The following is a 24652-nucleotide window of genomic DNA, read 5'->3' as shown; positions in this document are numbered from 1 at the left end:
ACTCTCCCTTTTTAAGGCAAAGGTCTCTGGAGTCCTTTTTTTTTTTTGAGAAGAGTCTTGCTCTGTTGCCCAGGCTGGAGTGCAGTGGCGCGATCTCGGCTCACTACCTCCGCCTTCTAGGTTCAAGGAATTCTCCTGCCTCAGCCTCCCGAGTAGTTGGAACTACAAGCACATGCTGCCACACCTAGCTAATTTTTTCTATTTTGAGTAGAGACATGGTTTCACTTTGTTAGCCAGGAGGGTCTTGATCTCCTGACCTCGTGATCTGCCCGCCTTGGTCTTCCAAAGTGCTGGGATTACAGGCGTGAGCCACCACATCTGGCCTCTGGGGTCCTTTTTATAGCTGATCTCTTCCTGGGAGGCTTTCATTTCTCGGTCCCTCCTGAGGAGGGAAGACCAGCAGCCAGGGGGAGATGCTGATGATCTGGATTGTGGTGCTGGCTCTCAGGCTCTGCACATCTGACAGAGGGTGAGTGCTCCTGGGCTGATGCTCCAGGCCCAGAGTTTCTGGGTGGTCCTAGTGCATGCCCCCATGTGGGGCAGCAGGGCTGCAAGTGGCTTCCCCACCTTTGCATGGGAGGGGCCTGCCAAGGGGCTGGAGACCCCTGCCATGGCTTCATCTTGCCTTTGCGGGTGCTGAAGGGCTCACTGTGGAGACCTGTGGGTGCCTGTGGTTGTGCAGGGGTGGTCTGCACACAGCCCCTGGCCAAGGGGTGAGTGAAATCCACGACTTCTGCTCTCCAGACTTCCCCTGGGAGGACGAGTGGGCTTTTGTCACAGAGTGGTCTCTGCCTACCTTCATCCTGGGGGCTTTATCTGCTGGAGGGCTGAGCCTTTCCAAACCTCACAGAGGCGTAGCACAGGCTGCCAGCCCTGCTCCAGAGAGAAGGAGTCCAGGGGGCCGTCTGACAGCATCCTCCCTTGACTTAGGGGAGCCTCAGGTGCGCCTTGGAAGTCCCTTCCAGTTAGAAATGGCTGAGGGGGTCGGGCGTGGTGGATCACACTTGTAATCCCAGCACTTTGGGAGGCCAAGGTGGGCAGATCACCTGAGATCAGGTGTTTGAGACCAGCCTGCCCAACATGGTGAAACCCCATCTCTACTAAAAATAACAGAAATTAGCTGGGCATGGTGGCGCTTGCTTCCGTAACCCCAGCTACTCGGGAGGCTGAGGCAGGAGTGTCACTGGAACGTGGGAGGCAGAGGTTGCAGTGAGGCGAGATCACGTCACTGTACTCCGGCCTGGGTGACAAGAATAAAACACCGTCTTAAAAAAAATGGCTGAGGGGCTGTGGGAGGAGACAGAGGCCCGGGGGTCCTCGCCCAGCCTGGTCATGGCTGTGTCTGAGATGAATGGTCCCCCGCTGATTTCCCTCATACAGAACACACTTTCTGATTCCTTCCTGGCAGGGGTGGACAGGGGTGAAGAGATGAGAGGGTGGCGACTTTGAGTTCAAGGCTATGGGGTGGGCAGAAGGGGTGGTGACAGGGCAGGGGACATGAGGTGGGGGTCTCTGGAGTCCTGAAGGACACCTTTGAGGTAACCCACCAGGGAGATTCCACCATCCTCCCAGCCAGGGACTCAAGCCCTCCAAGTCTGTTTCTGCCTGCCCAGCCTTCACAGAGAAGACCTGCTTTACCCCGCCCGGACCTGTTGCGAGAGCGGTACAGGCTGGGAGGAGCTGATGAGAGAGTTTCAAGGGCTGGAGTGACCACCTCTGTGGATTTGGGGACATTATGAGAGTTTATTAATAACACACAGATTCCCTTTAAGGTAATATACAGGGAAGCTGTGGGCCTCCCCATCCCTGCTCCCCAGGTCTGGCCCAGCCAATCCTGGGGCCTCTTTCTGGTCAGATTATTCAAGTAGAGGGTGGTGGAGGTGATGACAGCGATGATGAAGGCCCCAGGAGTCAGCAGGTGACATTGCCTCTGTGTACCCAGGCGAGTGTTAGAGATGGCCCCCAAGCAGCCCTGAGCCCCTGTCCCTCAGGTGCTTGTAATTGCGTGGCCAAGATAACACAGGGAAATCCCTTCATGTGCAAAAGAGTCAGAAAAACATCTATCTACAGCAAGTGCAGAGAGCAGGAGGGAGAGGCCAGGCAAGTAGGGCCACTGCGGAAGGCTCCGGAAGGTCTGATGAGATCCAGAGTCCCTGCTCTCCTCTCGCAGAGGGCTCTGCCGTTCACAAAGCCACTTCCCAGCAGGCGGCTCATGTGATTCTCACAAGGAGGACTGTGTAAGGAAGTCAGGGCAGATGAGGAAATGGAGGCTCAGAGAGGATGAGAGATTTACCTGGGGCCACACAGCAAGCAGTTAACACAACCACCACTTGACAGTGGATTTGTGCCCTGCGCCTCTCCTCCCCTCTGGAGGACCTCAGTTCTCTGCAAACCATCCCGTGCTCCTGGAATGTGTTCTGGGTCCTTGCGGAACAGTTCACATGTCAGATCAGAGACTGCCAGTGGCATCTGTAGCCTTTTTTTTTTTTTTTTTTGAGACAGAGTCTCTTCTGTTGTCCAGGTTGGAGTGCAGCCACATACTCTTGGCTCATTGGAACCTTTGTCTCCAGGGTTCAAGCGATTCTCCTGGCTGAGCCTCCCAAGTACCTGGGACTACAGGTGTGTGCCACCATGCCCAGCTAATTTTTTTTTTATTTGTATTTTTGATAGAGATGGGGTTTTACCATGTTGGCCAGGCTGGTCTGGAACTCTTGGCCTCAAGTGATCCACCTGCCTTGGCCCCTCAAAGTGCTGGGATGACAGGTGTGAGCCGCCGCGCCTGGCCCACCCTCTGTAGCTTGATTTCCTTCCTACACTCTGCAGCCTCTTCTGGGTACTCGAGTGCACACTGAGGACTGGTGAGGTTTTGGCCAAGCAGAGAGTAGAGCAAGGGAAGACCACCCTGAGAAGGTACATACATCATTTCCACGGCTCTGCAGGGGAGCTAAGGCGTACGAATGCCTTGAAAGACGAGGGGGCACGTGCGGGGTTGAGCATGATGTTTGCTGGGGAGAGTGTGGTGGTGCTGGTGCACTGTGGGTGACAAGAGCAGTAAGGCCAAGCTGGGGTGTTTAGACATCAAAGGGACCTCTGTGGGCAGAGTAGGGCTGGGGATGCCTCTGTAAGGCAGACCAGCATCAGACAGGCTGTGGAGAGGCTCCCAAAGCTACCCTGGGAGGAGGACACAAAGGCCCCACTGGGAACCTGGTTCCCCTGGAAATGGGGGCTCCACTTGATGGTTGGCTGTGGGATACTGAGATGGATGGTCCAGGAGGCTGTGTTGATGGGGAGGAGAGTATCCTCTTTTGCTGGATGATGAGGGTCTCTGGTTGGGTCTGTTGAGTTTGGGGTGATGGTGAAGTTTCTGGGTGTAGGTGTCCTGGAGGCGTGGGTTGCAGGGAGGGCTTCTGGGATGGGTCCACTGCCATGGCCCCAGCCCCTACTACAGGCTAGGGTGTGAAAATGTGGGTGCTCACCATGCACTCAGTCAGCCAGCACCTTGGTCTTGAACTTTGCAGGCTCTAGAACTGTGAGAAATAAATCTCTGTTTTTCATTTAAGAGATGGGAGTCTTGCTTTGTTGCCCAGGCTGGTCTTGAGTTCCTGGGCTCAAGCCATCCTCCCACCTCAGCCTCCCAAAGTGCTGGGATTACAGGCATGAGCCACTGCACCTGGCCAATTTCTATTGTTTAAGCCACCCAGTATATGGTATTTGCTATGGCAGCCCAAGCCAATTAAGACAGGCTGCCTTCAAGATGTTTTCATGATTGGCTGGGTGCAGTGGTTCGTGCCTGTAATCCCAGTGCTTTGGGAGGCCCCAGCCGGGGCAACATAGTGAGACCCCATCTTAAAAAAAAAAAGGCTGGGTGTGGTGGCTCATGCCTGTAATCCCAGAACTTTGGGAGGCTGAGGCAGGAGGGTCCCTTGAGCCCAGGGGTTTGAGACCAGCTCAGACAACATAGGGAGACCCCATCTCTTAACAAAAATTAGCCAGTCATAGTGGTGCATGCCTATAGTCTGAGTTACTTGGTAGGCTGAGGGGAGAGGATCTCTTGAGTCTGGTAATTTGAGGCTGTAGTGAGCCGTGATGGCACCATTGTACCGCAGCCTGGGTGACAGAGTGAGGCCCTGTCTCAAAACACGTTTTTCTCTCTTTATCTTTGGTTTTCAGCAATTTGACTCTGACTATAATGTCTGTGGCTTGTGGCCCTTCATTTATTTTGGGAAGTTCTTAGTGATTATTGTCTTCATATATTTCTTCTGCCCTATTCTCTCTCTCTTCTCCTTCTGAGACTCCAAAGAGACGTATATGAAGCCATTCCATATTGGACTACAGCTCTTGGATACTCTGTTCTGCCCACATCACCACCACCCATTTCTGTGTTTTAGTTTGGGTAATTTTATTGATTTATCAATTGACTAAAGATAAAAATGGGCTTATCTTCAGCTTTTATTGACTTGTCTTCACTCATTCTTTCCTCTACTATGTCTTATCTGCTGATCATCTTGTTGAAAGGAAGTCTTTGGCCAGGTGCAATGGCTCACACTTGTAATCCCAGCACTTTGGGAAGCTGAGGTGGGAGGATAGCTTGAGCTCAGGAGTTTGAGGCCAACCTGGGCAACATAGCAAGACCCCATCTCTATAAAAAATACCAGAAAAAAATTATCTGGATGTGGTGGTGTGCACCAAGTGGTCCCAGCTACTTGGGAGGCTGAGATAGGAGGACTGCTTGGGCTCAGGAGGCCAGAGCTGCAGGGAGCTGTGATTGTGCCCCTGCACTCCAGCCTGGGCAACAGAGAGGGACCTTGTCTCAAATAATAATAATAATAATATTAAAGTTTTGAAAAGAACTCTTCATCTCTGATATTATGGTTTTTATTTCTACCATCTTCATTTGAGAGAGGCCTCTTGAGAGCCACCGAGAGCCACCCTGGAATAGCAGATGGACAGTCCGGGAAGCTGTATTGAGTGGGAGGACAGGAACCTCTCTTTCTCAGATGACAGGGGTCTCCAGTTGGGCCTGTTGAGTTTGGGGTGACCGTGGGGTTTCTGGGAGGAGCTGTCCTGGTGGCCTAGGGCTCCAGCAATACGGACACAGTTTAGAACGCTACCTTCTCCAAGTGCTGCAGAGGGTGAAAGAAAGACCAGAAAATGCCAGAAAAATGCCAGGGATCCACATGAGGACTGGAACCGGTGTCCTGTTTTGGGTGCATGCAGTTCCACAGTGTTCCTAGTAAGGGTCAGGGAGGGGATGGTGCAGGGGAGAAGGACCAAGTGTCTGCCCTGGAGGGTCAGGGTCAGGGGCAGGGGCAGGGGTCTGAAGGGGTCAGCGCTCTTTAGCCTAGAAAGGTGACGGTGGAGGTGGAAATGATTAACATCTATAAAATTGGGAAGAGTGTGGTGGGGTGAGAACAGATTTGTTCACAATAGACAAAGGGGCAACCTTTGAGACTCGAGCCATGTAAAATTTAAAGCAAGCACGAGGAGTGCTGTTTTACACGGAGAGTAATAAGCTTAGTCACTCAGCAAACACCAAAGTCCAGCGGGCAGGTGTTCTGATGAGGCAGGGGGAATAAACGGTTTATAGCAGAGTTAGTGCGGTGGGATTGGGGCAGAAACGGCCACAGCCCATTCTGCTGCTGGAGCCTCATGAGGGGGCCGGGGGCTGGAGGGGCACAGAGGGGGTACATGAAGGCACCGGGAGAGGCAGCATTTCAGTTTGGTGGTGGTGGAGACGTAGTACAGGAAGGAAGTATTATATTAACAGATGCTCAAAGGCCTTAGGCAAATTCAGGACTGACAAAACCACAAGCAGCTAGGGAGAGAATTAGGCTGTTGGTAACCAGATTTCCTGGGTAAGATCAAATCTTGGGGTGGTGCTGGGATGAGCTGGGGTCACCCACAGCTCACTGGGGTATGGGAAGGCCCAGGGACTCCCACACCCCAGTTGGAGAAGCCAACAGAGACCCGTTAGTCTAGGTATCATATTAATATTGAAAATGGGCCAGGCGTGGTGGCTTACTCATGCCTGTAATCCCAGCACTTTGGGGGACTGAGGTTCGAGGATTGCTTGAGGCCAGGAGTTCGAGACTAGCCTAGGCAAAGATATTTTTTAAATAAAAAATTAGCTGGGCATCGTGGTGTGTCCCTCTAGTCCCCGATACTCAGGAGGCTGAGGGGAGAGGGTCTCGTGAATCTAGTAATTCCAGGTTGCAGTGAGCTAGGATCGCACCACTGCACTCCAGCCTGGGTGACAGCTCAGGACATTACCTCTTAAAAAGAAAAAGAAAAAATATATGTATTAAAAATGGCAAATACTCCCTGAAGTCTTGCTATGTGCTAGACACTTTTATTTATTTATCTATTTATTTATTTTTGTGGGATGTTGATGACTATGTGTAGACACTTTTCTAAATATTATCTCATTTAACCTTCAACACGTTCCAACATTCCTAAGAAGGGTGTTACTTTTTTTTGTTGTTTAATTTCCTTCTGCTTTTAATTTCAACATGGATGCAGCTGGATTTTTTTGTTTTTGTTTTTTGAGATAGTCTTGCTCTTTTGCCAGGCACCAGGCTGGAATGCAGTGGCACAATCTTGGCTCACTGCAACCTCCGCCTCCCGGATTCAAGCAATTCTCCTGCCTCAGTCTCCCAAGTAGCTGGGACTACAGGCGAGTGTCACCATGCCCAGCTAATTTTTGTATTTTAGTAGAGACGGGGTTTCACTATGTTGGCCAGGATGGTCTCAATCTCTTGACCTCGTGATTCACCTGCCTCTGCCTCCCAAAGTGCTGGGATTGCCAGGCCTGATTTTGGGTTTTTATACATGGGGAAACAGAAGCACAGACATGATAAGTGATTTGCTTGGCGGGCACAGTGTCTCACGCCTGTAATCCCAACACTTTGGGAGGCCAAGGTGGGCAGATCACGTGAGGCTAGGAGTTCAAGATCAGTTTGGCCAACATGGTGAAACCTCAGCTCTACTCAAAACACAAAAATTCCAGGAATGGTGGCAGTTTCAAAAGGCTGAGGCAGGAGAATTGCTTGAGCCCGGGAGGTGGAGGTTGCAGTAAGCCAAGATTGCGCTACTGCACTCTAGTCTGGGCGACAGAGCGAGACTTCGTCTCAAAAAAAAAAAAAAAAAAATTTTGCTCAAAGCCACCCATACATCAGTTGGAGGAGCTAGGATTTGAACCTAAGCCTTCCAGCTCCAGGGTCGCCATTCTTTACCCCTTGCTGTAATCAGGAATGCCTCTGCGTATGCATTCCCTAAGTCTGCCACAAGAAATTAACATTTTGTGGATTCAAGCAACAGAAATTTATTTTCTTACCGTTGTGGAGGCCAGAGTTTGGAGTCAAGGTTATCATGAGTGCCACACTCCTTTCAACAGCTCTAGAGGAAGGTCTCCCCTTGCCTTTTCTAGCTTCTCCCTTTCTTAAAAAATATTTCTTTCTTTATTTAGAGACCAGGTTATGAGACTGGCTAATTTTTGTATCTTTTTCTTCTTGTAGAGATGGGTCTTGCTATGTTGTCCAGGCTGATGTCGCACTCCTGGGCTCAAGCGATCCACCCATGGTGAGACAGGGTTTCACCATGTTGGCCAGGCTGGTCTTGAACTCCTGACCTCAGGTGATCCACCCATCTTGGCCTCCCAAAGTGCTGGGATTACAAGCGTGAGCCACCGTGCCCGGCCAGTATTTTCTAACTCATGGTGACTCCTGGTGTTTTGGCTTTTTATATCATCACTCTGATCTCTGACTCATTAAAAATTAGCTAATTTTTGTATTTTATTAGAGACAGGGTTTCACCATGTTTCCCAGGCTGTCTTGAACTCCTGACCTCAGGGGTCCACCTGCCTCCACCTCTCAAAGGGCTGGGATTACAGGCGTGAGCCACCACACCCAGCCTAAAAAAATCCCCCTTCATCTTAACATTCAGATAAACATTGTTAACATTTTATTTCTGACTATGTATTTAGATTTATTCTGTGGGTGGTTTATATTTTAATGGCTGATTACTATTCTATTCTGTGAAATACCACAGCCATATAACCAGTCCCCTATTTGTCTATTCCCGGACATGCACACCTCAGTTTTTTACTATAATAAGTAACGAGGCAATAAACATTCTTGTATAGATTTTATTTTCTATCTGCGTCAGATTACTTTAGAATGAGTAACTAGAAATGGCATCGTTAAAGTGATATCAGCAGCTGGGTGTGGTGGCTCACGCCTGTAATTCCAATGCTTTGGGAGGCTGAGGTGGGACAATCACTGGAGGCCAGGAGTTTGAGACTAGCCTGGGCAATATAGGGAGACCCCATCTCTACAAAACATAAAAAGTTAGCTGGGCATGGTGGGGCCTATGGCCTGAGGTACTGTGGGGGCTGAGGTGGGAGGATCACCTGAGCCCAGGAGTTTGAGGCTGCAGTGAGCTCAGGTTGTGCCACTGCACTCCAGCCTGGGTGACTGAGTGGGACCCCCAACTCCTAAAAAAAAAAAAACGGTATGACTGGCTGGGCACAGTGGCTCACACCTGTAATTCACGCACTTTGGGAGGCTGAGGCGGGCGGATCGCCTGAGGTCGGGAGTTCGAGACCAGCCTGATCAACGTGTAGAAACCCCGTCTCTACTAAAAATACAAAATTAGCTGGCTGTGGTGGCGCATGCCTGTAATCCCAGCTACTTGGGAGGCTGAGGCAGGAGAATTGCTTGAACCCGGGAGGTGGAGGTTGTAGTGAGCCGAGATTGCATAATTGCACTCCAGCCTGGGCAACAAGAGCAAAACTCCATCTAAAAAAAAAAAGAAAAGAAAAAGAAAAAAGAAAAGAAAAGAAAAGGCACGACTCTTCCTATGGTCCCTGCATATTTTCAAATTATCCCTTGGAACTATGATGCCAAGTCAACATCACATGAAAGACCCCAACCAATGCCAGTTATTGTGGTCATCGGTCATCATAATGGGTGCAATTTGATAGATGAAGAAGAAATAGTCTCTTGCTATGTTTTGGGTTTCTTTGCTTCCTGGTGACATTTATTTCCTTTTTCCTTCTCCTGGGCTTGTTGGCCATTTGAGTCTCTTGGGAGAAGAGGCTCAGTTTTCCTTTGCCCTGTTTCCTTGTGGAGCACCCTGACCCTGGAGGTTGATCTGGGGAAGGACTGCCCCACCTGCTCTGTGACATCTTTTGGGGACACCATTGCCACCAGAATTCCAGTTTGCGAAGGGTCTGAATCTCTTCACCCAGAGCACAGTTCTCTTGTCCCTCCTGCAGCGAGTAAAGAGCCTTGACTTGGTGGAGTTTGCTAGCCCGGGGGAGGATGGGGGTGGCAGAGCCAAAGCCTTTAACCTGGGGGTCCCAGTTAGTGAGCAGGCAAGGGCTGTAGGAAGTGGGGAGAAGGAGCATCAGGAGGTGACGGTGTCCTTGGAACTGAATGTGAGATTTCAGAAAGAAGAAGGGCAGCTGGATGAGATGGATGGGGAGTCAGTCACTGGGAGCTCAGGCATGGTGTAACCTGCAAGGGTAACTGTTGTGGAGATGTGAGTGGTTAAGGACAAACTGAATGGTAACACATCGGAGAAAATGGTATGAATCCAGGAGAAAATGAGAGCAGGTCATGTTCCAAATGGTCCCCTGCATTCCACAGAGTGTCCCTGCCTTCTTTGTGTCTCTCGGTGGCCCACCATGTCACTGCCTTGGCCTCATCAACCTCTGTCCCTCCATGTCCCTTCCTGTAGCCTCGAAGCACAGCTGCTGCTTCTCCTTCTCCTTCACTTTCTTCTTCTTCTTCTTCCTCTTCTCCTTCTTTTTTCTTTCTGAGATGGAATCTCATTCTATTGCCCAGACTGGAGTGCAGTGACATGATCTTGGCTCACTGCAACCTCTGCCTCCCAGGTTCAAGTGATTCTTCTGCCTCAGCCTCCCAAGTAGCTGAGACTACAGGTGTCCACCACCACACCTGGCTAATTTTTGTAATTTTAGTAGAGATGAGGTTTTACCATGTTGGCCAGGCTGGTCTCAAACTCCTGACCTCAGGTGATCTGCCCACTGCAGCCTCCCAAAGTGCTGGGGTTACAGGCTTGAGCCATCGTGTCCAGCCTCCAGGGCACAGCTTCTAAGGCATGGTGAGGATCATGGACTGAACCAAGTCAGGTCCGAACCCCATTTCTAGGCTGGATTCACACACATTTTCCTAGCTGCCCTCTGTCTTAGTGTCTTCCCTCACCCCAAATACACAATCAGCACTTTTACTCACCTCTGGGCCCCCACACATGCTGTCCCCCGCCCCTCAAACCTTCCCCTTCTTCCTCTTTATTCCTCTAACCCTTTTTTTCGGCTAAAAGGAAAAGTCATCTCTCTCTCTCTCTCTCTCTTTCCCTCCCTCTCCCTCCCTTTCTTCTTTTTTGCTCTGTTGCCCAGGTTGGAGTGCGGTGGCCTGATCATAGCTCAGTACAGCCCTGAATTTCTGGGCTCCAGTGATCCTCCTGCCTCAGCCTCCAAGTAGCTGAGACTGCAGGGGCACAGCACCATGCCTGGCTAATTTCTTCTTGAGACGGGGTCTCATTATATTGCCCAGGCTGATCTCAAACTCCTGGTTCAAGCAATCCTTTCACCTTGGCCCCCCTCAAAGTGTTGGGATTGCAGGCATGAGCTGCTATACCTGCCTTTTTTGTTTCGTTTGAGATACGATCTTTCTCTGTTGCCCAAGCTGGAGTGCAGTGATTGGATCATAGCTTACCACAGCCTTGAACTCCTGGGCTCAAGTGATTGCCTGCCTCAACCTCCTGAGTAGCTGGACTCAGTACATGACTACAGGTGCATGTACCATACCCAGCTAATATTTAAATTTTTTTTGAACCCCCGGCCTCAACTAATCTTCCCACCTTGGCCTCCCAAAATGCTGGGATTACAGGTATGAGCCGCCATCCCTGGCCAAAAGCCATCTTTAGAATGCGCTTGAATTCTATGTTATAATCTGAGTGACCTTGGAAATTATTTATCCTTAGAACCTTGATTCCTATGTAAAATAGAAATAGTGACTGGGCGCAGTGGCTCACGCCTGTAATCCCAGCACTTTGGGAGGCTGAGGTGGGTGGCTGACCTGAGGCCAGGAGTTCAAGACCAGCCCGGCCAACATGGCAAAACCCTATCTCTACTAAAAATATAAAAATTAGCCTGGTATGGTGGCAGGCACCTGTAATCCCAGCTACTTGGGAGGCTGAGGCAGGGGAAATCCCATCTCTACTAAAAATACAAAAAAACTAGCCATGCGTGGTGGTGCACACCTGTAATCCCAGCTACCTGGGAGGGTAGGGCACTAGAATTGCTTGAACCCAGGAGGTGGAGGTTGCAGCGAGCTGAGATCGCGCCACTGCACTCCAGCCTGGGCAACAGAGTGAGACTCCTAAAAAAAAATAGCGACGTCCATCTTGCAGGTTGTCTGTGATGTTTACTTTCGGGGACTAAGAGAAAGCACCTTCAACTTCCCAGCATTCACTGACTTGTTCACTGAGGAGAGTCTCACTGAGCCTCTACGGGGCCAGCTGAACCCTCACGGACCTCACAGCCTACAAGGGCGAAGGAATTCCCAGGCAGTTCCTGAATCACTGAGTTCCAGTTAAGTGATAGAGTGAGTACAGGAATCTGATTTGTACCCAATAAATGCGAGCTCTCCCCACCCTGTTCATATTTTGTGAGTCAGTTATGGAGATGACGATAGACTAACTTTATATGCCTTTTCATTGTTTGGTGACAACAGACACATTCACTTTTATAACTTAAAAATTCCAGTAAAATTTATGAGTAAACCCAAGAGACTCCTGTTTTTTTTTTTTGAGACCGAGTTTCACTCTTGTTAACCAGACTGGAGTGCAATGGTGCGATCTTGGCTCACTGCAACCTCCACCTCCCAGGTTCAAGCAATTCTCCTGGCTCAGCCTACTGAGTAGCTGGGACTACAGGCACCCACCACCTCCAATAGCCACTCCGGCTCAACTCCCTCAACACTGTCACCTGCCAGCATGACAAGCTCAGGCACCAGTGAACAACCCACCACCTCTAACAGCCAACCAGGCTCAACTCCCTCAACACGCTCACCTGCCAGCATGACAGGCTCAGGTATCAGTGAATAACCCACCACCTCCATCAGCCACTCAGGCTCAACTCCCTCAACACTGTCACCTGCCAGCATGACAAGCTCAGACACTAGTGAACAACCCACCACCTCCAACAGCCAACCAGGCTCAGGCTCACCTCCCTCAACACTGTCACCTGCCAGCATGACAAGTTCAGGTGTCAGCGAACAACCCACCACCTCCAACAGCCACTCAGGCTCAACTCCCTCAACACTGTCACCTGCCAGCATGACAAGCTCAGGCACCAGTGAGCAACCCACCTCTTCACCCATCAGTTCAAGCTCAACTGAAATGACAACGTTACCTGGAGGTACCACAACAGCGGGCTTCCCTGAGGAACCTACCACCTCCCACACCAGTCTAAGCCTCACTTCTACAGTTGTGTCTTCTGAAAGCCTCCAAACCTTAGTGCCAGGTACTGCTCTTTCAATTTCATCCACAGCTGGCTTCTTCTCCGGGCCTGTTCATGACTCTTCTTTCTCCATTACAAAATCTCCTTTTTTTAAAAATCCATCTTCCACTTTACTTGGGCCTACTGATTCTCCAGTTTCTGGGTTCGATACCACTTCCAGTGCTGTTCATATGCTGTTCACTGGTCCCCACACATCTATGACAGCAATCTTTCCTTCCTCTATGACCCCAGGGTGGTTTTTTTGGTGCATCCTTCTATAAACTCCTTCTGTCTGTATTTTTTTTTTCTTTGAGATGGAGTCTTGTTCTGTCACCCAGGCTGACATGCAATGGCGCTATCTCAGCTCACTGCAACCTCTGCCTCCTGGGTTCAAGCGATTCTCCTGCCTCATCCTCCTGAGTAGCTGGGAATCCGGGCCATGCCACCATGTCCAGCTAATTTTTGTATTTTTAGTAGAGACAGGATTTCACCATGTTGGCCAGGATGGTCTCAAACTCCTGACCTCACTTGAGCCACCCACCCCGGCCTCCCAAAGTGCTGGGATTATAGGCATGAGCCACCGCACCTGGCCTCCTTCTGTCTGTCTTCATGAGAATTCGTGTCTGCTTTGGCCTCTTGCGATTTTGGTTCACATTTCCAGCCCTTTCTCCTCTCTGTCTCTTGTCATCCCACGGGTAGAATTGTCCTCTTTTGAAACATAAGAGTGCTTTTTTCCTAGCTGGACCTCTTGTATCTTTTGTTTCCTTACTCTCTGCTGTTCCTCCTCCCTTTTTTACTCTCTCCTGGGGACGGGGGTGGCAGCAGAGGCATCTTCATTGCTGTGCAGCCACCTGGCACCGTCCCCCTGGCACATCCTCTTCTGTGCGATGCTGAGTGACTGGACCTGAAATGCGAGTGAGTGTTTTGCCCCTTGGGCTTCCACGGTGACTCTCCACAGAGTTGTGCCAGGAAGGACGATTTTGGACTGGAAAACTGTGCAACTGTCCCAGAGGTTGCTTTGGTTATCGGCGCTTGTCCGTTATGGAACCCTTCCCCATAGGTAGTGACCTTTTCTGAGACCTGCAGCTCTTTCCAGATGCTTTGACCCCTAAAAACATCATGGCAGTGTTGGAAGGATCAGCCGTTGCCTCACTGTGCAGGTGGAGCAGGTCTGTGGCTTTTCCCAGCAACACCACAGGGAGAGCACGAACCTTCCACCTCTGCCTTCAGGGACGGAGGTGGAAGGTGGAAATATGAGCGGTCGAATTGTTTTTAATTTTTGTGGGTACATAGTATATGCATATATTTATGGAGTATACATGAGATGTTTTGATACAGGCATGCAATGTGTAATGATCACAGCATGGAGAATGGGGTACCCATTCCCTCAAGCATTGAATCTTTGTGTTGCCAACAATCCAATTGTATTATTTTAGTTACTTTATTTTTTGAGACAGAGTCTCACTCTGTCACCCAGGCTGGAGTGCAGTGGTACGATCTTGACTAACTGCAACCTCTTCTTCCTTAGTTCAAGCAATTCTCCTGCCTCAGCCTCCCAAGTAGTTGAGATTATAGGTGCCCACCACCACATCTGGTGATTTTTGTATTTTCAGTAGAGATGGGGTTTCACCATGTTGGCCAGGCTGGTCTTGAACTCCTGACCTCGAGTGATCCACCTGTCTCACCCTCCCAAAGTGCTGGGATTACAGGCATGAGCCATCACACTCAGACCTATTTCAGTTATTTTTATTTTATTTTGAGACAGAGTCTCGCTCTATCTCCCAGGCTGAAGTGCAATGCTGCGATCTTGGCTCACTGCAACTTCTGCCTCCTGGGTTCAAGCAATTCTCCTGTCTCAGCCTCCTGAGTAGTTGAGATTACAGGCATGGGCCACCATACCCGGCTAATTTTTGTATTTTTAATATAGACAGAGTTTTGCCATGTTGTCCAGTCTGGTCTTGAACTCCTGACTTCAGGTGATCCACCTGCTCTGCTTCCCAAAGTGCTGGTATTGCAGGTGTGAGCTACCGTGTCTAGCCTTGATTTCCTTTCTTTTCCAGTAGTGGGATTGCTGGATTGTATGGTAGCTTTATTTTTAGTTTGAGGAAGCTTCACTTCTTCTGAGACAGGGTCTCACTCTGCGGCCTAGGCTGGAGTGCAGTGGTGCTATCATAGCTCACTGTGGCCTGGAACTCCTGGGCTCAAGTTATCCTCTGGCCTCAGCCTCCCGAGTAGCTGGGACTGCAGGCATGCACCACCACACCTGGTTAACTTTTTGATTTTTGTGGAGACAGTATCTCGCTGTGTTGCCCAGGCAGGTCTTGAACTCCTGACCTCAAGCGATTTTCCCATCTCAGCCTCCCAGTGCACTGGGATTACAGGTGTGAGCCACAGCGCCTAGCTCACCTGCCCCTCTCATCAGAGGGCCTCTGTCCTGACCCTTCCTGGAACTCTGGACTTAGATCTGTCCCTTTCCCTCCTGGCCCCTGGCTCCTCAGGGTTTTGGAGACAGGGAACAGAAATCTCAGCGACCGCTACCTTCCTCTTGAGTTTTCTTCACCTCCAAGACACCCACAGGCAGAGAATGTACCAATTCTGGGGGACGTTATCGGGAGGTCGATGTCTCACGCATCCCATGGTCTTTTTCCACAGAAAACCCAGAAAAACTCAACGCCACTTTAGGTGTGAGAGTGAGAGTGACTAACAGAAAGTTCACAGAACAGATGAATGACTCATCCTCCCAAGCATACCAGAATCTCACTAACCTCTTCAAGAATCGGGTAAGACCAGGGCATGCCCAGACACCCCAGGTTGATGTCCCACATGAGAGGGAATTGGGGGGTGCACCCTGACTTAGTGATCTGAGTCCTTCTTCTCATGAGCCCCCCTACCCAGTCTCCCTAAGTCTTGAAAGGAGGTCCTCTAAGAGTATCTAGCCACGTGACCCACATTATGGCAGAGGGAGCCTCCTGGGTTGGTGGTTCTTCCTATGGGATCCTATGTGGGCTCCACAGAAGGGTGCCTGCGGTTGCCCCAAGGAGGGGAACAGGAGGCTTTTCACGCTCTAACCCTGTGACCCTCACTGCCTTGTTTCTTTCAGATGGATGTCGTTTACGCAGGCGACGATCTTCCTCAGTATAGAGGGGTGGACATTCGGAGATTGCTGTGAGTATATTGGGGACAGGTTTATAGATGTGGGAAAATCCTCCTGCCTCCTCCTATCATGAATGACTGGAGTATCAACACCTGGTTGGGTTAGAGAGGCTTGCAGCCACTGGGTAACACCACAGGGCCGTGAGACCATTCATTCTTCATTCATTCATCCACTCAACAAACATTTATTGAAAGCTGGCCCCCTGCTGGGTGCTGGGAATACAGTAGTCCCAGTTTTCCTGGAGCTCAGAGTGGCAGAACACAGATGTCAAAGTGGCTGTGCAGTCTGCTTAGAGTTACAGCGAGGGGCACACAGGGTGCCCTGAGAGAGGTCCCAAAATCAAGCTTGGTGGGGTGGAGGGAATTCTTCCAGGAAAAACTAGAAACAGGCTGGGCATGGTGGCTCATGCATGTAATCTCAATGCGTTGGGAAGCCAAGGCAGGAGGCTCGCTTCAAGCCGGAAATAGACCAGCCTGGGCAACACAGCAAGACCCCATCTCTACAAAGAGAAAAAAATATATAATTTTTATATTTTTAATAGAGACAGGGTTGTACCATGTTGGCCATCCCTCTCCCCCAGAGCAATGCACCTGGAAGGCTGCCAAAGAATATGCCCAGTTCTACTATGTGAATGTCTTGGATGGGAAGCTGGCCTATGTGACCAAATGCATCGCAGGGACGAAGTCACAAATGAGCTTGAGTCACAAAATTGAGGCCTGAAGGATGAGGAGGAATGCTCCAGAGAGAGGGAAGGGAAGGAGAAAGCGTTGAAGCAGAGGGAATAGATGAGAAGGAGCCCAGAGGGGAGAGAGAGGAGAGCAGATTCCAGGAAGCTAAAGATGCTCAGAACAGCTGGATACTTGAGCGCAAAGGAGCGATGATGGGGGAGGAGGCTGGAAAGATGGCTCGTGCCAAGTTAATCTTTTGGCATCAGCAGCGTAGGCCCAGCAGGGATAGTGTCTGGTCTGCAGAGCAGACAGCTTAGTCTGGCTTCAGGGTGGAGATTGTATAAGCAGAAGTCTGCCCTGGAGACGACAGTGGCCCAGACCAGAGAGGTGACAGCATAGGAGAAAAGGGGTCCAGTGTGAAAGGTCTTCCGGAGGCGAGACCCACAGACCATGGGATTTGCTACAGGAGGGAAGAGAGGGAAGACTGAGGAATGAGGGCAGATTTCTGGGCTGCTGGAGGTGTGAAGTGCCCTGTGCTGGGTGAAGGAATGTCAGAGGGGTAGAATGGGGGAAGGAGATGATGAGTTTGGGGTGCACCACGTCAGGTTTCAAGAGCCTGGGAACCAGCCACATGGAGTGGTTGGCTGATGCAGCAGTGGGATGTGCCCTAAAGCATCTTCTTTTCAGGGGATCGGGGGACAGGGTCTTGCTCTATTGACCAGGCTGGAATGCAGTGGCATATCATGGCTCACTGCAGCCTCAACATCTCTGGCCCAAGCAGTCCTCCCACCTCAGCCTCCCGAATAACTGGGACTACAGGCCTGTGCCATCATGCTTGGGTAATTGTTGTAATTGTTTTGTTTTGTTTTGAGATGGAGTCCTGCTCTGTCACCCAGGTTGGAGTGCAGTGGGGCAATCTCAGTTCACTGCAACCTCCACCTCCCAGGTTCAAGCACCATGACCCTCCCTCACCCCCCACGTGGGTCATCTATCTCATCCCACCCCCAGGACTTCCAGTGACATCCATCTGGGGATACCAATGCCTGCAGCTCTCATAAGACCCTTTAGAGGCTGGGTGTGGTGGCTCACGCTTGTAATCCCAGCACTTTGGGAGGCCGAGGTGGGAGGATCACCTGAGCACAGGAGTTTGAGATCAGCTTGGCCAACATAGGATGACCCTATTTCTACAAAAATTATAAAAATCAGGTCAGGTGTGGTGGCTCACACCTGTAATCCCAGCACTTTGGGAAGCCAAGGGGGACAGATCACTTGAGGTCAGGAGTTTAAGACCAGCTTGGCCAACATGGTAAAACCCTGTCTCTACTAAAAATACAAAATTTAGCCAAGTGCAGTGACATGACATCAGCTACTTTGAATATACTACTTCAGTTCTTTTGTGTATGCACCCAGAAGTGGAATTGCTGGATCATGTGTTAATTCCATTTTAAGTTTTTTGAGGAACCGCCATCCTGTTTCCCACAGCAGCTGCACTGCTTTACTTTGGAATCAGCAGGACACGGGGATTCAGATTTCTCCACCTGCTCGCCCCAGAGCCTCTATTTTGCAAGAGATGAATTTCACTCGTTGGCATTTGTCTCGATCACTGATACTCGAGACCTTGGATCATTTTCCTCTCCTCTCTCTGTCTGGGCGGTTAGCTGCTGGAGGGAAGACTGTGTGCTTTCCCACCTCTGGGTCACACAGCTGCTTTGTCTCCGATTACCTCTCTGGCTGCTTGGGTTCCACTTGCTGGGTGGGTGGTGACATGGGTCACTGATGAAACAATTCCCACTTCCAGCAACGGCAGCGTCGTGGTCAAGAACGATGCCATCCTGGAGGCGGACTACGCTGTGGAGTATGAGGAACTGTTTGAAAATCTGGCTGAGATTGTAAAGGCCAAGATTATGATGGAACCGAAACAATTATTGATCCTGATTTGTGCAGAGGTAGGCTCACCTAAAACCCCCTGACTGATGGGAGAGGAGATCTTGACCTTGACTTCTCCCTCGCCTATCTCTTCTTTCTTCTGGGACTCCCAAGACCTCTGCCATAGAAATCCTGAAGCCAGGCCCAGGGTGCCTTCCCCAGATCCCAGAGCTGCTGCTCCCAACAGCCCCTCTTGGTCCCAGGCTGAGGTTTTCACCAGCTCTCATATCCCTATTTGAGCCTGCTCACCAGCCCAGGTGCCTGTCTAGGGTGGGCTAAGATGCCAATTGGTATTGGCCCAGGGGAGGCCATGGTATAGAAGAAGAGAGTGGCCTGAATACCCCCAGGGGGGCACAGGGAAGTGTTTTTGTTTCATCTTCATTCCTACCCAGTCTTGGCAGACTCCGTACTGTCTATAATGAAAATGACACTTTTGTGGATGCATCGGTGATGCTGGGCTTTGACTTCCCGGGTAAGCAGCTGTGTGGAGTGTGGGCACTAAGCGTGGGGGCTGGTGTGCTTTGGCCAGGCTCATTCATGCTGCCTGTCCCTGTCCCCTGAGCAATGCACCCAGAAGGCTGCCAAAGAATATGCCCAGTTCTACCATGTGGATGTCTTAGATGGGAAGCTGGCCTGTGTGACCAAATGCACCACAGGGCCGAAGTCACAAATGAACTGTAACCTGGGCAGGTGTCAGCTGCAATTCAGTGGCCCTCACTGCCTGTGAGTGCCCCCCCATGCCCAGCGCCCATCCTGTCCTGGTGCAGGATCCTCCCCTCCCCAGCAGTCACCCACAGGGTCAGTGGAATTGGGTAGAGCGTGGCAGGTACCTCCTCCCCACTCCTGGAGATCCCTCTCCCCTGTATCATCATCCCCATCCCCCTGCCCCAGTAAGAATGAGGAGCAGGGCTGGTCTCGGGGGCTCATGCTTGTAATCCTAGTACTTTGGGAGGTCAAGGCAGGCAGATCTCAAACTCCACGAGGCCAGGAGTTTGAGAGCAGCCTGGAAAATATGGTAAAACCCCCATCTCTACTAAAATACTGGAGGGAGGGAGGGAGAAAAAAGAAAGAGAATGAGGAGTAGGTGCAGATTATAGATACGGAGACAGACATCCCAGAGCTGGGCAATCCTTTCCTGAGAAAGTTTGTGTTAGCAATTTCCAAATCTATCTCTATCTCTATCTCTGTGTCTATCTTTATGTCTATGTCTATCTCTAGCTCTATCTTCATTGTTAATTTCCCTTACGTCATCCCAGCCATGCTGTCAATCACAATCACTTCTAGCTGCAGTCAGAGCACTAAGTCCACAGACCATAAAGTGCAAAAGATAAAACATGACAGCACAGGCCCATTTAGGTGGCAGCTGCTTAAAGATTAGATGGGCGAATGGCCTGTGTCTGGAACAAGACACCAAACACTCTTGGGTGTCCCCGAGCCCTAGTCATTTGAATTCCTGATCTGCAGTCTCCAGGTACCCCCCACCACTACTTCAGTCAGGGACCCAGGCTCTCTGGGGGCTGAGCTCCAGCCCTAGAAGTGAGGGGGAGCTGGTTTCCTGTGCTTAGGAGAGTGGGTTAGACCTTGGGATATTGGGTGTGAGGGATCCTGGGGGACCAGCCTGAGCTTGTCTGCATCCCCAGGTGCCCAAGTACGGGTACACACTGGTACTGGGGAGAGACCTGTGAATGGAACCTCTCCCAGAGCCTCATGTATGGGATCGTGGGGGCTGTGATGGCGGTGCTGCTGCTCGAATTGATCATCCCGGTCATCTTCCGCAGCCCATCCCAGATAAAACAGCACAGGCCAGCTTGTGGGGCCAGCACTGCAGGCCCAGAGAGAGGGGACTGCCCCTGGGGCAGCCACTGTCTGAATATTCTAAGGCTCTGCTCCTTCTAGACCAGCAGTCAGAGAGGTCAGCTGAAGCCAGACAGGGTGCCCAGACCCTCCCAGCCCTGGGTACAGCAAAGGGCAGTCTTCTGACAGGATATATCAATTGGACCATTTTGTTCTATTATGACAGAATACCACTACTGGGTAATTGATAAACAATGAAAGTTTATTTGGCTCACAGTTCTGGAGGCTGGGAAGGCCAAGTTCAAGGGGTGCATCTGGTGAGGACCTTCTTGCCGCATCATACATGGCAACATGGCAGTCGGCATCACATGGACAGAGAGGAAGAGAGGGCTGAACTCACTTTTCTTTCTTTTTCTTCCTTTAAGGGATGGGGTCTTGCTCTGTCATCCAGGCTGAGGTGCGGTGGTGCAATCATAGCTCACCGCAGCCTCAAACTCCTGCTTCAAACTCCTGATCGCTCCTCAAGTGATCTTCTTGACTCAGCCTCCTGAGTAGCTGGGATTATAGGCCTGTGCCACCACACTGGGCTATTCTTTAAAGACATTTTTTTTTTTTGAGACCGAGTCTCACTCTGTCACCCAGCCTGTAGTGCAATGGTGCGATCTCGGCTCACTGCAACCTCTACCTACCAGGGTCAAGCGATTCTCGGGCCTCAGCCTGCTGAGTAGCTGGGATTACAGGCACCTGCCACCACACCTGGCTAGTTTTTGTATTTTTAGTAGAGATGAGTTTCACCGTGTCGGCCAGCCTGGTCTTGAACTCCTGATCTCAACTGATCCACCTGCCTTGGCCTCTCAAAGTGCTGGGATTACAGGCATGAGCCACCCTGCCTGGCCTTAAATAATTAAATTAAATTAAATTAAATTAAATTAAATTAAATATTTTGTAGATATAGGGTCTCACTATATTGCTCAGGCAGCTCTGAAACCCCTGGCTTTAAGCAGTCCTTTCACCTCTGCCTCCAAAGTTGCTGGGATTACAGGCATGAGCTGCCCTCGGCTATCTGAAGTGGATTTTATGACACACACACTTCTTGAGTTGGTGACGTTAATCCATTCATGAGGGCAGCACCCTCATGACCTAATCACGTCTTTAAGGTCTTACCTCTCAGCACTGCTACATTGGGGTTAACTTTCCAACACATGAACTTTAAGGGACCCATTCAAACCATAACACTGAGAGCAGAAGCAGAAACTTACGTGTGGAAGTTAGAGTATGTGACGACATTCCCTGCGGTTAGTTATCATCATTCACCTGGGCCGCCACCGAGCACAGTACTGCACCAGGAAACTGGGACGGAGCCGTCTGGGTCTCACTTCTCCCAGCTGTAATAATGGGATAAGCTGCCCCTGTGAAGGTTGCTGTGAGACCCTGGTGCAGTCCCTGGCCTGAAGTCGGCAGTGATATCACGGATGTGGAAACTGAGGCCCACGAAAGGGAGTGAGGGGCAGCCGGGAAGCCTGCCTTGGAAGAGGGGAAGCCACGGTGATGCTACTCTTTGTTCTCTGCCATCATTGCTGCCCTGTCTGACTCGAGGCGTGGCTGCGACTGTCCCCTCGAGGGAAGCTGAAGGTCAGGGTCCACTGAGTCCCTCCTCAGCCTCCTTGCCTCCACACCGCTCATGGCATTTCTCTTTGCAGGCAAGCTTGGCCAAAGGAAGGCAACCCTGGCAGCTACCAGAAGATGGCCGTCTGGGAGGGTACCTCTGCTCATCAAGGGGATGAGCAGAGCTGGGGGGTGAAGAGAGGCAGGGTGGTGTCTGTGCCTGTGGGGGTGACACAGTGTCCTGCCTCCCTTCGAGGTGGCTGCAGCTGACAGCCCATTCCCCATCTGTCGCTGCAGCCCCAGACCCAGACACCACCCCTGCTGTGTGCAAGGGTCCTGAGGTGGTTGAGAACCAGATCCTGCCCCTAGAGACCAACCCAGTGAGGGCATCTGATGCACACTCAGCTGAGCAGGATGATAGGGCCACTCCTAGGGCAGAGGGAGCAGAGGAGTGAAACTGACCCAGCCTGGGTGGGGAGAGGGGGTCACATAAGGCCTGAGGTGAGTCTGATTCTTGAGCCAGTGAGTAAGCAGGTGTGCTTCCTCCTTCCACAGAGGGAGAGCCAGTAAGCGGGGAGGCCTTATCCCAGTGAGGACAAGGGAAAGGATGTCCCAGGCAGGGGGCATTGCATGAGAAACTGGAGTGCAGTGGCACCATCTCAGCTCACTGCAACCTCTGCCTCCCGGGTTCAAGTGATTCTCCTGCCTCAGTCTCCCTAGTAGCTGGTAATATAGGCACCCGACACCACGCATGGCTCATTTTTGTATTTTTAGTAGAGACAGGGTTTCACCATGTTGGCCAGGCTGGTTTCAAACTCCTGACCTCAGGTGATCCACCTGCCTTGGCCTCCCAAAGTGCTGGGATTATAGGCATGAACCACCACCACGCCTGGCCAGATTTTGAATATTTTTTTTTTTTTTTTACTCAAAAGGTCATTCAGGTTTTAGGGGGGCAATAAAGTAGGGAGACTAGGTGGAGGAGGTGAGGCTGAGGGGATGGGGGAGGGACAGAGAGTAAGGGAGGATTTCCGGTGTTGTCTGAGCTGACCCTTGGGCCCCAGTGGGTGGGGGAGGGGCAGCCAGTGGGGCACGCTGAACTGGGGGGCTGGGGGCTGCTGAGCAGAGGCTGCAAGGCTCCTGCCTGTCTGAAGCTCTGGGAGGGGTCTGCAGCCTGAACCACAGACCGGGTAAGAGGTTTGTCCTTTCATCCGGGAGAATGCGGAGTGAGAAGAAGGAAGGTTAAAGGGGAACCCCGTGGGGAACCACTGCGGATGGACAGGTGGGGCGTGAGGGTCCTGACCTCGAAGGAGGCAGCAAAGGAGAAGTCAGAGGTGCAGGGAGAGCCCAGTCTAGAGAGAGTAGGTGTTTTTGCGGGCCCAGGAAGTGATCGATGGGCTCTGGGAGGATGCTGGAAGATTGCGGGCTCAGCTGTTCTGCCTGCTGTGGTTACTGTTGCTATGGGGGAGCCCAGCCCTGCCTCCCATCCACCCTGACCTCAGTGCCGCGCCCCGTGGCTGCACTCATGCTCCTCCGTGGCCCTGGCTTCCACCCCGTACATGTGGGGGGCTTCTGCTCCGCCCCCTCCTGTTTGGGGGTCCAGTGGGCCAGGCTTGGCACTTCCCGCAGCCCAGTGATGCAGGGGCGAAGGGGTGGTTGGCAGTGGGAAAGGGTGGAGGGCAGATGCTGGGCTGACTCTTCCTGTGAGCTCCTTTTGCTGTAAGAAATGCCCTCTGTCCCCGAGTTCCCCCCCCACCCCCTCCGCCAGCAAGGCTCCCATCACTCAGCACCGCCTCTCCCTACAGACCAGAATCTGATGGAGAGCAGATACGTCCTTGAGAACGCCTACAGCAACTTCAGGCCCACCCCGGAGAATGTCCACTCCAACGCAGATGTGACTCGGCTGCAAGCTGCCCCCATCTCCTGAGGCTGCCCCACTTCCTCTGGGGTTCCCTCTTCCCCCCTGGGACTTCCTCCCTCTCTCTGATACTCCCTCCCTCCCCCTGGAACTCCCTCCCTCCCCCTGGGACTCCCTTCCTTCCTCCTCCGGATTGCCTTTTCCCCCTACCCCCAGGTTCCCTCCTCCTTCTCCTGGGGCCCCCTCCTCCCCCTGGGGCTCCCTTTTCCCTGGGAAAGGTCTCCCCCTTGGCCTCACCTCTTCTCTCCTGCCCCCCAGCTCCACATCCAGAGGCCAAAGGCGGTGGTCTCCACTCTGTGAGCCAGTGGGGGCCTCCCACCCTCATCTATCTCTGGACAGGAGAGCAGCAGAGCCCACCAGAGACCTCTGGCGTTGGTCAAGGGGAGACCAAAGTGAGGCCCTGAAGCTGGTCCTGCTCTGAGCTGACAGACTGGGCTGGTCCCTTGCCTGCACGCCTGCTGGGGAAGTGGAGGGCTGTGAGCCCTTCCATCCAGAAACCTCCGCTGCTTCTCGGTGGCTCCCCATTCTGGAATTTCCCTACCAATAAAAGCAAATCTTAAAGCTCAGAATGTGAAGTGAGAGGTTTCCTTTCCTTCTTTCTGCGGTTGGGGAGTCGGGTTGTGGGTAGAGTCCTCCTGGGATGGGCATTCCTTCCAGGGCTGGCTGCTAAATCCGGGCATCGATTCAGCCCCTTCTGGTGTCCGGGCAGGGAGCCCCCTTCCCTGCTCCAGCCAGGACAGGGCTAGGCCCGCCTCTGCTGAGGTCCCTGTGGCAGAAACAGCTAGGGTCAGGTTCTGAGGACGGGAGGGGACCTCAGGCTCAACCCCAGCTGGCCAAGGAGTGAGCACTTGGCTCTGCTGAGTGACTAGGGCGGGGTCACTCCAGATGGTCCTGGGAGCCTCGCCGACCTCAGAACCCCCAGACCAGATCCAAGAACTCCCGGCCCAGGCATGGCCATTTCTTCGTGGCATACTCACAGGACACTACAAAGGGCTATTCATGTATTTTTTTTCTGAGACAGAGTCTTGCTCGGTTGCCTGGGCTGGAGTACAGTGGCATGAATT

The 24652-nt window shown here is 51.7% G+C and overlaps 1 protein-coding gene across 1 annotated transcript; it reads left to right on the top strand.

The window, feature by feature from the left end:
- The first annotated feature begins 413 nt into the window (after positions 1-413).
- Positions 414-24157, top strand: LOC100391890 (uncharacterized). Its single transcript, XM_078365735.1, is given in 14 exon segments — positions 414-469; positions 683-941; positions 9275-9436; positions 11962-12550; positions 15179-15306; positions 15627-15691; positions 18147-18259; positions 18262-18298; positions 18676-18741; positions 18830-18997; positions 19915-20084; positions 21774-21827; positions 23476-23564; positions 23847-24157. Coding segments are annotated over 14 exon segments (1998 nt in total). The 3' UTR covers positions 23889-24157.
- Positions 24158-24652: the final 495 nt, after the last annotated feature.

The sequence above is a fragment of the Callithrix jacchus genome, chromosome 2 (assembly GCF_049354715.1).
Source record: "Callithrix jacchus isolate 240 chromosome 2, calJac240_pri, whole genome shotgun sequence".
NCBI classification, from domain to species: Eukaryota; Metazoa; Chordata; class Mammalia; order Primates; family Cebidae; genus Callithrix; species Callithrix jacchus.
The sequence above is the reverse complement of the archived record's forward strand: the minus strand, read 5'-3'. Positions and strand labels throughout refer to the sequence as shown.